Source organism: Stigmatopora argus, chromosome 9 (assembly GCF_051989625.1).
Source record: "Stigmatopora argus isolate UIUO_Sarg chromosome 9, RoL_Sarg_1.0, whole genome shotgun sequence".
Classification (NCBI taxonomy): Eukaryota; Metazoa; Chordata; class Actinopteri; order Syngnathiformes; family Syngnathidae; genus Stigmatopora; species Stigmatopora argus.
In genome coordinates, this window is record NC_135395.1 from 4,642,484 (window position 1) to 4,656,516 (window position 14,033).

The 14,033-nt window shown below is 41.9% G+C and overlaps 1 protein-coding gene across 5 annotated transcripts in view; it reads right to left on the reverse strand.

Moving 5' to 3' along the window:
* mrpl11 (mitochondrial ribosomal protein L11) overlaps positions 1-14,033 on the reverse strand; it is a 93,597-nt gene that overhangs the window by 60,719 nt on the left and 18,845 nt on the right. For 3 of the 5 annotated variants that reach the window (XM_077610123.1, XM_077610124.1, XM_077610126.1), the window contains one exon: positions 9,355-9,488. In XM_077610123.1, the coding sequence (XP_077466249.1) occupies positions 9,355-9,477 (123 nt within the window). In that variant the 5' untranslated portion in view covers positions 9,478-9,488. The remainder of the gene's footprint in view (positions 1-9,354; positions 9,489-14,033) is intronic. The other 2 variants (XM_077610125.1, XM_077610128.1) reach the window with 1 other exon arrangement.

Sequence of the window (14,033 nt, forward strand, 5' to 3'; positions counted from 1 at the left end):
TTTCAAGAAGCTGGAACCAGCAGAACCCAAGACACGTGGGACAAACCTCTATCTGAAAAGTTAAGGGAAGAAGCAATCCAGTTATTTGAAGAATACGTCCGTCTCAGCCAAGTTACCTTCCACAGGAGCCTCACGCCACGGAACTGGACCCGAAAACCGTGGGGAGTGACATTCTCTGACGGAAGTGACCAGAGTTACGGGGCCGTGGTGTACCTCAGATGGGAGACAGCGACGGGCACCGAAGTCAGACTCGTCGAGTCCAAGGCGAAACTATCACCACTTGACCAGAAGGGAGAACCAGTGAAAGCTGAGATATGTGGCGCTGTCTATGCAGCTCGCCTCAGGATATACATCGGAAAGCACAGTCGAATGGAGATTGAAAGATGGATCCACCTAGTGGACAGTCAAACTGTGTTAGGAGCAATCCAAAGAGACAGTTACGGATATCAAACCTTCTTCGCGAACAGAGTTGGAGAAATTCAGAAGACCACGTCCGTTGACGACTGGTGGTGGATCCAGGGAGACCTGAATGTAGCGGACATGCTGACAAGAGGAGTTGCCCCGGAGGACCTCAGAGAGGGCTCCGCGTGGCAAGACGGACCCGAATTCCTAAGGCTGCCCATAGAGGAGTGGCCAAAGAAGTCGGCCAAAGAAGTCGCTGCCCATGCAAGGGAAGGAATCAACAAACTCCAAAGGAAGTCCTTCACTGCCGTACAGACCAGGTCACAGATGAGAGGAAGGACGAGCGATGCACCATCGGCCGGAACAAGTAATCCGACCCATGCCACGAATGGGGGAGATCGGAGCATCCCACGAGGGGCTGCAAACGGAGATGATCCCCGAGCCCGAAGACCTCCAGCCGGATCTGCTGTAAAAGAACTGATCAACGTAAGGAGATTCAGCAGCCTAACCAAGTTGATCAGGGTCATAGCCTGGGTATGGAGAGCTGCAACTAAATGGAAAAGTGTATTGGAACAAGACCCAACTTCAAGTAAACCAAAGAGCCAGAGACTTTCATCAGACCAGATAAAGTCCAGAGCCAAGCAAGCTGTACTTACACTAAGTGAGTACGAAGATTCAAAGAGAGACCTCTTCCAGGCAGCCCAAGAGGGCGCGTCCTTCCAAGACACCACCCTCAACAGGTTGGCGGTATACAAAGAGGCGGAGACCGAACTCTTGGTCTGCGGAGGAAGATTCCAAATCTTCGACAACGACAAAACAGCCGTACCAATTCTACCCCATGATGCATGGATATCTTCTCTTCTGGCACAAGAAGCCCACAACGCAAACCATGAAGAAACAGCAGGTACACTCCTGCGCATGAGGAAGAAAGCGTGGGTTATAAGAGGCCGAAGATTGGCTCAGAAGGTCGTAAACAATTGTGTAACCTGCAGAAAAAACAGAGCCAAAAGATGCCAACAAATCATGAGCGACCTCCCATCCGAGCGAACAACGCCAGCCAGACCATTTCAATACGCAACTGTGGACCTGTTCGGCCCTTACGAAGTGAAGGATGAGGTGAAGAAAAGATCAGGACTCAAAGTATGGGGACTAGTTTTCTGCTGCATGGCATCCCGAGCCCTACACACAGACGTAGTAAATGACCTGTCATCTGAAGGCTTTCTGTTGGCCTACAAGAGATTTGCAGCATTACGGGGACACCCGAGAAAGATATGGTCAGACCCAGGAAAAAACTTTGTGGGCGCCAGGCCAGCCCTCAAAGAACTGCATGCCTTCCGTAGGAAGCTGGAAGCATCCAGAGTCGAGGATGAAGCCTCCACGCACGGAACGGAATGGAACTGGAAACTCCACCCTGCGGACTCCCCACACCGAAATGGAGCTGCCGAGGCCGCAGTACGCGCTGTAAAACGTGCCCTGCACAACCTGGCAGGAGACAGATGCTTCACGTGGAGTGAGTTCCAAACCTTCCTCTACATGGCTGCCAATCTGGCCAACGAAAGACCCATTGACGCCAGGACGCAAAGTCGTGAGGAATGCATAGACTACATCAGCCCAAACACCCTTCTGCTGGGAAGGACAGGACCTGAGGGAGATGTAGGAAGCTTCAACTTTCAAGGATACCCCTACAAGAGACTAAGAGCCATCCAGACCGAAGTCGACCGATTCTGGAAGAAGTGGAGCCAGCTGGCGGGACCCAACTTGTTCATCCGAAGTAAGTGGCACACAACGAACAGAAATGTAGCCACGGGAGATATCGTCTGGCTGGCCGACCAAAATGCTCTAAGGGGCCAGTACAAGCTTGGACGAGTCGATAGTGTCGTCCCCGACACAAGAGGCATCGTCAGAGATGTACACGTCAAGACCTTCCCAAGCTACCCCGTCTCTACTACCAAATCTGATCACGCGAAGAAACCCCCCACAAAAATCCCCTCAACAATTCTGCATAGAGATGTACGACGCATCATTGTCCTGATACCTGTGGAAGAACAGAAATAGACCAACAAAGAAACGAACGAGAGCAACCAGGAACTGTGTGACCTCTCTGGGTTCAGGAACCGAGATGCCAAGTGGGAGGTGTCAAGTCAACTTTGGAGAAGATATGTCTGCCCCTCCTCCAGGCCAACAGAGGGCAGAAAAGAAAACCCAAACAAAAGTCACCTCGCCTCATTTCCTGCCTAAGATCATAGGGCATGAGCCAGGATGTAACCATTCAGATTCAAGCCTTGAAAGTAGACAGGCGAGAAAGAAGCAAGGAATACCAAGGAATACCCTTCAGACCCGATCACACGCAACTGGTAGGATAAAATAAGTACCACCTAAATGCCAGCTGATTGATGCTTAATTTGCTTCTCGCAACCTTAAGTTGCATTCTTTGTATTTTCCCTTAACTTGGATTACTCATATGACCTATCTCTGTAAAGTGAATATTGGTGTTTGATTTACTCGATCAGTTAATGTACCCATGCACTTCCACTCTATCATTTCAACACTCTCCTGCTTTTTTGTAGTAAATTCAAGATGCTAGTGGTAAACTCAAGAGCAACAATTTGATCACCATAGTAACGTGAAACTTGAATGACGTCACATGCTCCCTCCTTTCCCCTTTCTTTAAGGTTTTCAACCTAACCACTTCCTATCACCATTAACTTCAATAAAAGTGTAAACTGGAAGAATTTGAGTTGTTCCTGCGTTGATAAGATCGGGGCCCCTTTTCAAGTTTGGGGCAAAATTTGAAGAAAAGGAGAGATAACTTGACAATACTAATTCTATACCCTGAAGGGTATTTTAATTAGATTTTTCCTGTTCTTATGATTCCGTTTTCATGATACAAGCTTGGTTCGAACCGTTGCTGAACTAAAGGAGATTGAAAAGGTTTGTGGAAATGATTGAATTATTTCATAACTTAATTAAAATCTATTTCAGGGTGTCTAAATTTTGGCCCGTGGGCCATCTGCGGCTCACTTCAGTTTTTTGGGGCCAACAGAATATTATGAAAATATCATTGAACATGGCTCACAAAACATCTAAAATTCAGTCTACATTTTGTTTGAATTTCTCATGTTGATGATGCAGTTAGTGAGTTAGTTAGTGACTCAGAGAATGTCTTTCCATTATTTCCAATCGATAAATAAATTAGTAGTCAACAGACTAAGTAGTCAACAACATAAATAAGTAGTCAACAGAGATAAGTAGTCAACAGAGATAAGTAGTCAACAGAGATAAGTAGTCAACAGAGATAAGTAGTCAACAGAGATAAGTAGTCAACAGAGATAAGTAGTCAACAGAGATAAGTAGTCAACAGAGATAAGTAGTCAACAGAGATAAGTAGTCAACATGAAAAAGAGGTCAGATAAATAAGTACAGTGGTACCTCTACATACGAGCACCCCGACATACGAGCATTTCGAGATACGAGTAAAATTTCAATCAAATAATTACCGTATTTTCACGACTATATGGCGCGTCACATTTTAAGCCGCAGTGTCAGTAACGAGTGCTATTTCTGTATTTGACACACACAAAGGACGCACCGTTTTTAAAGACGCAGCTAGGCATGGCAAAACATACACCAGCTAAAAACATACGGACACGCTAAAAACACGTTTTTAAAAAGGCAACGGAAGCAAAACTGAGTTTGGTTATACTTTATTTAGCCATTTTACAATGTACTCACGTCATCATCACCCACAAATCCATCAAAGTCCTCATTTTCTGTGTCCGAATTGAACAATTGTCCAAATGAGTCATCGAAAACGCTGAGTTTTATACGTTCGTCCAGGCGGCCACAATCCATTCACAAATAGTAGCTAGCGTAACTAGCCCGACGCTGCCTGCCACCGTTTGTAAAGCTGTGTTGATATTGATGTCCAGGCCACAATCCATTCGCAAATAGTAGCTAGCTAGTAGCTAGCATAACTAGCCCGACGCTGCCTGCCACCGTTCGTAAAGCTGTGTTGATGTCGATGTCCAGGCCACAATCCATTCGCAAATAGTAGCTAGCTAGTAGCTAGCGTAACCAGCCCGACACTGCCTGCCACCGTTCGTAAAGCTGTGTTTATGTCGATGTCCAGGCCACAATCCATTCGCAAATTAGTAGCTAGCGGCAGTTCTTTTGTAAATCCAGCCGGAATGACGCGAGCACCAAATTAGTGTGCTCGCCGTCATACTGGGTGTATTGACAAAAGAACTATATATCCCAGCAGTCACTGCGCAGTACTTTTTCTACGGGGAAAATAGTAGAGTCGGGGGCTGCTTGCCGTAGTTGTGAAAGCTGTAGAGGATGGTGTACCCTATCGACTGATGTATTTTATTGTGATAACAATTTTAGTATTGGTCCATATGTAAAGCGCGCTGGATTATAAGGCGCCCTGTCTATTTTGGAGAAAAATTTAAAACTTTTAAGTGCGCCTTATAGTATGCATTTTCATGTGCTGCCATCTTGAGAAAAAAAAGGTCCATGTGCTTTTGGTGTTTTGTGTTAAGTTAGTCTTGACTTTTTCCCAGTGTAACTTGTCTTAATTGTCCACTGCTTTCACCTGTTGGCACCCACCTGTTTTCAATGTTTCATTAAACGATGTCTGTTGAACTGACATGGGGAAAATGGGGAAACTCCTTGATATTAAGTAAAAAAAAGAATTACGGGATGTCCTCAAATGAGGACAGTGGGTTAAAATGGGTTAAGGAATTTTTCAATAAGGCTGCTGTTTTTGCAAATATATTCAAGAAGCATTTTTTAAAAAAAGAAAGATGACAGGGAGACTTCACTTGGATCTTTTAGTGGGTCAGCTCAGTGTTGTCCTGCATCTCATAATCGCTCATTTTGGTTGTGTTATAGTCATTTTGCTCTCATGCTGTGGTAGCTGCTCTATTACTAACCACCCTAGGAACAGCTTTCCTTACCATCTTGTTTGTCTACTTAACATTGGTCTGGAACTAGCTTTCACGTCGCATAAGCACTCCATTTTTTTGTGGTGTTCGGGTGGTATAATTGCAGTGTAAATTGATCAAATATTATTGAAAGTTTTTAAAATAGTTGTTGACAAAATTATTTGCCGTTATATTTTTATCACCCAGGTCAAGTTGAAAGGATTCGCCGTAAATGGGTGGTTTGATGAACAATCCCATCAAACGTTTCCAAGCAGAATCATTTGCAATAAGGTGTTCACCCATTCCGTTTGCATTCACGAAAGTGGCACCCATTTCACTATAATTCACTCTGGTGTGACACCACCACCCATTATGGCTTGGCCGATGAATGTAAAGAAGAATTATGACCTTTTCACTGTCAATAAAAACAGGAACATTATAAGCTTCGTAAAAGTGCTATTGACTGCACACGCTTCCTAATAAAGCCACTGCAAGTAGACTGTTAACATGCAGATAAGGATCGGAAATTGTCCAACGTAAAAAGGATCCTATAAAATAGAAGCCATTCTTTAAGACTCATTATTTGTTGCCAACTTCAACACAATTATGTATATAGAAATAAGATACAATCCCTTGCTGATAACCCCCCTACTCCACTGAAAAGAGGAGCTTGGTCAGCGCTAAGTGGCAAAAATGTGACCCGGTAGGATTTGTGGGTGTGTTTGTTGTTGTTTTCATTAATTCGATCATAGTTATAAGACAAAAAAAAGGAAGACTGAGTGTTTTCCAATGGCTGGAAGGGCATAACGAATTGTGACAGTGAGTTTGTAAAAGAGCCCAGAAGGCGCTAAAAGCTTGATGTTTCAGTGTTACAAGCTGATCTGTCAGCAGAGACTCATTGCACATCTAGAAAGCGACAGGAGGCCATCAATAGTACACTAGGGATTACTAACGCCTAGTCGGCTCATTTCAAACCAAACAATCACAGAAAAACACAATAAGCTTTTGATTTCATGAATTACGGGGAATTGGTTGAACGACTAGCTAAGGCTGAATGATTTTATTAAATCTCAAGTCTCACTGAAGTTCAGGGAGTATATCCCCGATATCAATAGTGGTATATATGTGAAACAAACTCACGATCCCAAAAACGGTGATTAGTGTGTAAAAAAAGTAGCATTTCCAAGCACTCGGGGAGATGCTGTGACTATGGTCATCAAAATCAAGTGAAGCAATGTGGGTGCAGGTGTATGTCTTGTGTGTTTTTGTGCACGTAATTGGAAATTTCTCGCGCATTATAGAGAATGGCTGAGGAAAATAGCAACAACTAGTTTTAATTTTGGTTCAGCGACCAACAATTGATATTTTTTCTCCATAAAAATTAATATTGTATCTATATCGCCAAAGCTCAACTGAAAATATATTTATGGAAATAAATGTATTGCAATAATTTTCTACCAATTATTTATTGCCGATTCCTGTATGTATGTATGTGTGTATACATACATAAACACACACACATGATATTTCTATCATATTTTGTTTTGGGATATTTATCACACAGAAAGGTTTCAGATCATCAAACCGATTTTGGTATGACACAGAGACCACCCGAGGAAATAGAAAATGCAGTTTCTAAATGATGATTTTATTTATCAAGGCAGAAAAAATTACAAGCTTGTCTGGCCCTCTGTGAAAGAGTAATTGCCCCCTGAACCGAGTAACAGGTTATGCCACCTTTAGCAGCAATAACTGAAATCAATCATTTACGATAATTTGTGATTTTTTTTTGTCTTTCACAACGCTTTGATGGATTTTTAGCCCACTATTCTGTGCAGAATTGTTAATTCTGCAATATTGGAGGGTTTTCTAGCATGAACAGCGCATTTCAGATCACACCACAGCATTCCAATAAGATTTAAATCCGGACTTTGACTTGGCCATTCCAAAACATTAACTTTTTTTTAAGCCATTCAGAGGTGGGCCTGCTGGTGTACTATGGATCGTTGTCATGCTGCATGCTACAAGAGCGCTGGAGGTCTAACCCACCCAGACGTTCTCCTTCAGAATTTGCTGGTAGAAAGAAGAATTCATTCTTCCATCAATTAAAGCAAGTCATCCTGGTCCTGAGGCAGCAAATCAGCCCCAGACCATCACACTGCCACCACCATGCTTCATTTTTGGTATAGTGTTCTTTTGCTGGAATGTTGTGCCATTGTTTTGCCAAATGTAATGGGCCACACACCTTCCAATAAGTTGACCTTTCAACTCGTCAGTCCACAGAGTATTCTTTCAAAAGTTTGGAGGATCATCAAGATGTTTTTTGGCAAACATAAGATATTCTTTTTGGACAATGGTTTTCGCCTTGGAGCTCTGCCATGGATGCGAGCCATGGCCAGTGTTTTTCTTATAGTAGGGTCATGAATATTGACCTCAACTGAAACCAGCAAGGCCTGCAGTTCTTTCGATGTTTTTCTACATTCTTTTGTGACCTCCTGGATCAGTCGTCGTCGCACTCGGAGTAATTTTAGCTGGCCGGCCACTCAGTGGAAGGTTTACCACTGTTCCCAGTTCTCTCTATTTGTGTTTAATGGCTATGACAGAGGTTTGGTGGAGCCCTAAAGCCTTAGAAATGACTTTCTAACCTCTTCCAGACTGATAGATGTCATCACCCTTTTTCGCATTTTTGCTTGAATTTCTTTGGATTGTGGCATGATGATCTGATCTTGTAGCCTACTTCACTTTGTCTGAAACATTCTATTTAAGTGTTTTCTTGATTCAACGCATGTGGTGGTAAGCAGGTGTGGGTGTGGCCTATGAAATTGAACTCAGCTTTCATTTTAACAAAGGGGGGTAATTACTTTTTCACAGAGGGCCAGAAAAGTTTAATTTTTTTCTGCCTTGGTAAATAAAAATCATCATTTAGAAACTGCATTTTCTCTTTCCATGAGTTGTCTCTGTGTCATATGAAAATTGATTTGATGAGCTGAAATCTGTGTGTGTAATGCATATCTAAAAACACAGAAATCAGGAAGGGGGCAAATACTTTTTCATGGCACAGTACATACGTACGTATGTACGTACACATATACATACTCTACAAACTGCCAGGTATGAAATATATACGAGGTGAGATCGACAGGTGACATATGTGTCTCTTGTGCAGAATCATGTAAGATGGAGGCAGAAAGGAATGTGGGGACTAGAATAAGAATTGTTGACGGGTAGACATGATGGAGGTGAATCTGACTCATACAATTGTGTCAGTTACAAAACTGGAAAAGGCAAAGATCAGCAAGCTGCACATTTAAAGAAGAGAAAGTCAGGTGATAAAATTAAACCCTTCTCCTTTATATTGAGTCCCATTCGTCATTTGCGCCTAGGAAGAAGTTATGATCGACTTTTGGTTTTGGGGAGGAAGTGTTAAATTGGTATGGAAGATTGCCAATGATGGAGCAAGGCTTAAAAAAACATTTTTACATGACATTTTGACCGACAAAATGTAAAATGTATCACATCCACTCAGCCAATTTTAAATTAATGCAATTAAAATATTTAACATCTTAAAACCTGCAAGTCATTATTGCATGTCAATAGCATACCATTAAAATATGAAAATTATATAGTTAAGTGCAAATTATCATGTTTAAACTTTTAATTTAAATCAATAAAATGTGAAATCTGTAAACCTGTTTAAAATATGAAATCCATCATATTAAAACTCACCTTACCTTTAAATAAAAAAATTATACTGTTACAATGAGAAATTTATCACATTCACTCATACAATTTTAACAACTATACAATTAAAACCTTTAACACTAAAACCTGCAACAACTACAATTTTCCGTAGAATTCAAACGATAAAAGAATTATGATCTTAAAACAAGCAATTTATCATATTTTACCATGAAATTATACTAATAAAATGGGATATTTAACACAGCAATATGTAAATTTTTCCACATTATAAGGTGAATTTGCCCGTTTTTTAAAATGAAATTGATAGGACTAAAAGACATCTTACCTGTCCCAGAACGGGGCCTAAGGGGGGTCCAGGCGCTGCTTGTCCCGACCTTACAATAGCACGAATCACGCCACTCGTATCCAACTTCTTGACGGTCTTTGCTGCCTTCGAAATCTTCGACATGTTTCTGACTGCTGAAGAGAAAAAAAAACATGAATAAGCTCGATCAATAGCGCTTTCTAGAAATCGAGCAAGATGGGTTTTTCAGGACCGATACCAAGTATTAGTAGTTAGGAGGCGATAACCGATATTTGGAGCCGATATCCATTTGCAGTAAAAGTGTAAAAATTGGTGTGAAAAAATGAATGCAAGCACTGAACTTCATTGGACCTTATTAAATCACGTGGAAAATATTTTCACAATAAATAAAATAAATTTTGATTACAACTGAAATAATTTAAATTTGTTATAACTGACTCGGCTTTGAGTTTGGAGGAAGGGCAGCTGAGTTGTGTCTCATTACCAACAAAGGGCACCAAATTAAAGCAGAGTTGCGGCAAGCCTCTTTATGTTTTCAAGATTAAAAGATCAACTTAACGAGCAGAAGTGACAGGTTAAGTTAGTGAGGTTGTCGGCACCACATTCAAGATCCTGATGAGAGCCTAACAATGATTAAAAGATCCAAAATAACCCAGTTTTAAATTGATTTCTCCATATCGCCGGTTGGATTAAACAAGGTAGATATGATATACTGTAGATTCCGCACTATAAGGCGCAGCTAAAAGCCCCTCCATTTTTTCCAAAACCTGACTATGCGCCTTATAATCAATCCGGTGCGGCTTTGTTCTTGATCAATATTGATCTGCAACAGGTCTCGCAACTACGGTAAGCAGCAAGCGACTCCATTTTCCCCCTTGCGCGGTGCATGCTGGGATATATAGTTCTTTTGTCAATCCACACAGAATGACGGCGAGCACACTAATTCGGTGTTCGCTGTCAGTCCGGGTGGAGTGACAAAAGAACTCCAGCCGCAAGCTCTCCTTCAAACCTGAATAAAAAAAAAAAACGTGTGTTTTTCAGAGATGTGTCAATGCTTAACTTTGACAGCGGGGTTTAAGTGTCAAGGCGCAGGAGGATTTAAGATAACAAAAATGCTTTTGTGGGGATGTTTTGAGAAGCAAAGCACCCACAAATATTTTTTTCGGCCCTCCTGGTTTTAGGTATGTTGCGCAGCCCTTGGGCTTTGATTGATTCAAACCATTCAAACGTTCAAAAATTCTCACAACAGAGGCTCTCTTGATTTTGCCCCTGACATTCATGTCAGTGCCAAAATACTTGGCAAAAAGCCTAGTTTTTTTTTCCAAGGAAGAGGATTAGGTCTACTGAAGAAGAAAAGGTGGCCAAGATTCTGATTTTAAAATCAGAATTCTGAGCTTAGGGCCACTGAGAATTCGAAATTAGGACCAATGGAGAAAATAAAATAGGTGGCCAGAAATCTAAATTTCAGTTAAAAATCAAAATTTAAAATTATGATTCTGACATTAAAAATCAGATTTCTTCACTGAATTCTGAGATGAGGTGCCTTTCTCCAAGGAGGCTGAACTCACAAATGCAGGATTATAATTGTCCGCTGGAATAAAAGTTCCACTGGCGCCGTTGTTAGGAAAAGAAAACGGGAGCGGCGAGCAAAGAGAGAGAAAAGATCAAAGATGGGAGCTGTGAGAAACTTTTAAGGTCGGGCCGTACAACTTGGTGAGTTTCGGACATTCAATAAAAATAAATACTAGTGGGGAGAAGCGTTTTAGCAATTATTCATCACACTCAACAAAGGGGATCCAATTAGATCAAGAGAGGAGAGACCAACATCAGATGCATCAAAGCTTGTACTGATCTTATATTAAACATAGAACTTCTTTTATTTCAGAGTGAAATTCTTCCAATTAAAATGCTAATTTCTTAATTTATCAATTTAAAACAATGTAATCACCATATTTTAACATGGAATTTTCCAAATCAGAATGTAAAATTTGAAATATAACTTGTGAAATTTACACCATTAAAACACCAAATTGCATCATTCAAATATGTACCATATCATGTTTTAACATGACATTTAAACCATTAAAACATGGAGCTTATTGCATTTTAAGATGAAATTCATACAATTAAAGTATTGTGTGTGCATAGCCACCAACAGAACTAATGTCCAAGTCCTTACACGAAATCATGAAACAGGGGTTTCAGAAGACAATGCAAACAATTAGATAGCTCCACTTCCACATAGCAAGGCCTTGTCTTTTAAACAACAGGAGTCTAGTTCTCTACCATTTACGGTCATTGTGACGCACTGACCCACCACCATGGGCACCACCAAGTCAGCTGTATCCCATGGTTGAAGTGGCAAACCCACACTTCCAAGTGAACGGAGATCGCGATCAAACCATTCTCGTCCACCGTCCATGGACCGAGTCCGAATGCAACGAAGCATGCAAGGGACTGGGAGACCCAATAAAGAACCCGACTGAATGGTCCAATAACTTTGAACAGCTGAGACGAAGTTTCCACCTGAATGGAGCAGAGACAAGAAGGGCGTTCAACACGAGTCTGGGACACAACTGGGCCGGAGTGAGAGGAAATTTCGACGAAAGGAACAACCAAGGAATAGTCCATCCCCACGACTCACAAGACCTAACGTAGCTGGTGGAAAGAGTCCTGACCCGAGTGCGAGACACGTGGCGCCCAACACCTATGTCAAAATCAGGGCCACAAAACAGGAACCAGGTGAAGGAGTTCATAAATTCAGAGCAAGATTTGAAAAAGTGTTCCCAACTGAGACAAGGGTTCCTGGAACGGCTCCAGCCCCCAATCAAAGGGTTCGTGCAGAAGTACTGTGTCACATACCGAACCATGCCAATGAATCAACTAATGGAGTGGGTGATTCATGCTGAGTAGAGACACCGCCAAAAACAGGAAATCGCAGGAGTCAATACTCTGACCCAAGCCATGGCCTCATTGGTGAACCAAGGGTCATCAGAAGTATAAGAATATTCCCACAAGAGATTGCAGCATGTATAAGTCAGCATGAACATAAAGACACCACACATATCCTAATATATGTAGACGATATACTGATACCCAGTCCCACAGAAAAGGAAAACAAAGAAGAAGCGTTCAAACATCTGGAGCAAACTGGGAACAAGGCGTCGCTGAAGAAACTGCAGTACTGTCAAGAGTCAGTCACCTTTCTGGGACATCGAGTCTCACAGAAAGGAAGGGAACTAACGGATGGAAGACGAGAAGCCATCCAGCAATGTCCGAAACCACAGACGAAAAAACAAATGATGGCCTTCTTCGGCCTAACCAACTACTGCAGGAGTTGGATTCCAAACTATGCAGAACTAACTGAACCACTGCTAGACATGATCTACACTACTGAGATGACAATGAGGGACCCAGTAACATGGACTGAAGGAAACCGAACATTCCTGGAGGTGAAGCAACAAATCTTGGAATCAGGAGTCGTGGCGCTTCCTGACTATGAAAAACCATTCACCTAAACAGTGACTTGCAAAGGGACTACATGACATCAGTATTACTACAACCACATGGAACAAAGATGAAACCAGTAGCGTTCTACTCAAAACGACTGGACACAGTTGCAGCTGCTCTACCCCCGTGTGTACGAGCAGTGTGCACAGCAGCATTAGCCGTACAGATGACAGCTGAACTTATACTGTTCCATCCACTCACACTCCAAGTCCCCCATGAAGTGGATCTACCGATTACACAAACAAAAATGTCATTCCTGTCACCAGCAAGACACCTGGCCATAACAGCCACATTGTTATCGCAAACCCATCTCACCATTAAGCGATGCAATACCTTGAACCCAGCAACGTTAATACCAACTGAAGAAGACGGAGATCCACACCAATGTGATGAAAGAACCAACGAAGGCTGCAAACCAAGACCAGATCTCAAAGACACTCCCATTCCAGACAGCACTTATGTATACTTAGATGGATCAGCATCCAAATCAGAACAAGGGAAAAATCAAGTAGGATTCGCAGTCGTTACAGACAACGAAGTCCTATGTGCAGAGAAACTGCCATCCAATCTCTCAGTTCAAGATGCAGAAATTACAGCATTAACAAAGGCATGCACATTGTTTAAAGGTCAAAAGGTCACCATCTATACAGAGAGCCAATATGCACACTCCACTCTACATGTATTTGCTGCACAATGGAATAGAAGAGGGATGAAAACATCCACAGGCAAATCAGTAGAACATGCCGAACTGCTGAAACAATTAATTGACGTAGTACTACTTCCCTTCCACATCGCTGTATGCAAATGTAAAAAAGCACATACTAAAGGCAACGGCAGAATCAGTAGAGGAAATGACAGAGCAGATGCAGCAGCTAAAGGAGCAGCACAAACACTCACTGCACAGTATACACATCAACAAAAAAACGAGTCAATCCCAAAAACAGTCTTAATTGATGTGCAAAACATTGCACCACAAAAAGAAAAAGATGTATGGATACATGAAGGCGCAGAACAGTCTGCAGGCGGCCTTTACACAGTTAATGGCCTACCATGCTTACCAAAGAATTTATTCCAAATGGTAGCAAAATTGATCCATGGAAATAATTGAGCTGAAAATAAATCGCCTTGTAAAATTTGTTACCTAGATTGACCTAGCAGGTTGTTTATTTGCTTGGGATAGCCGGCAAAGC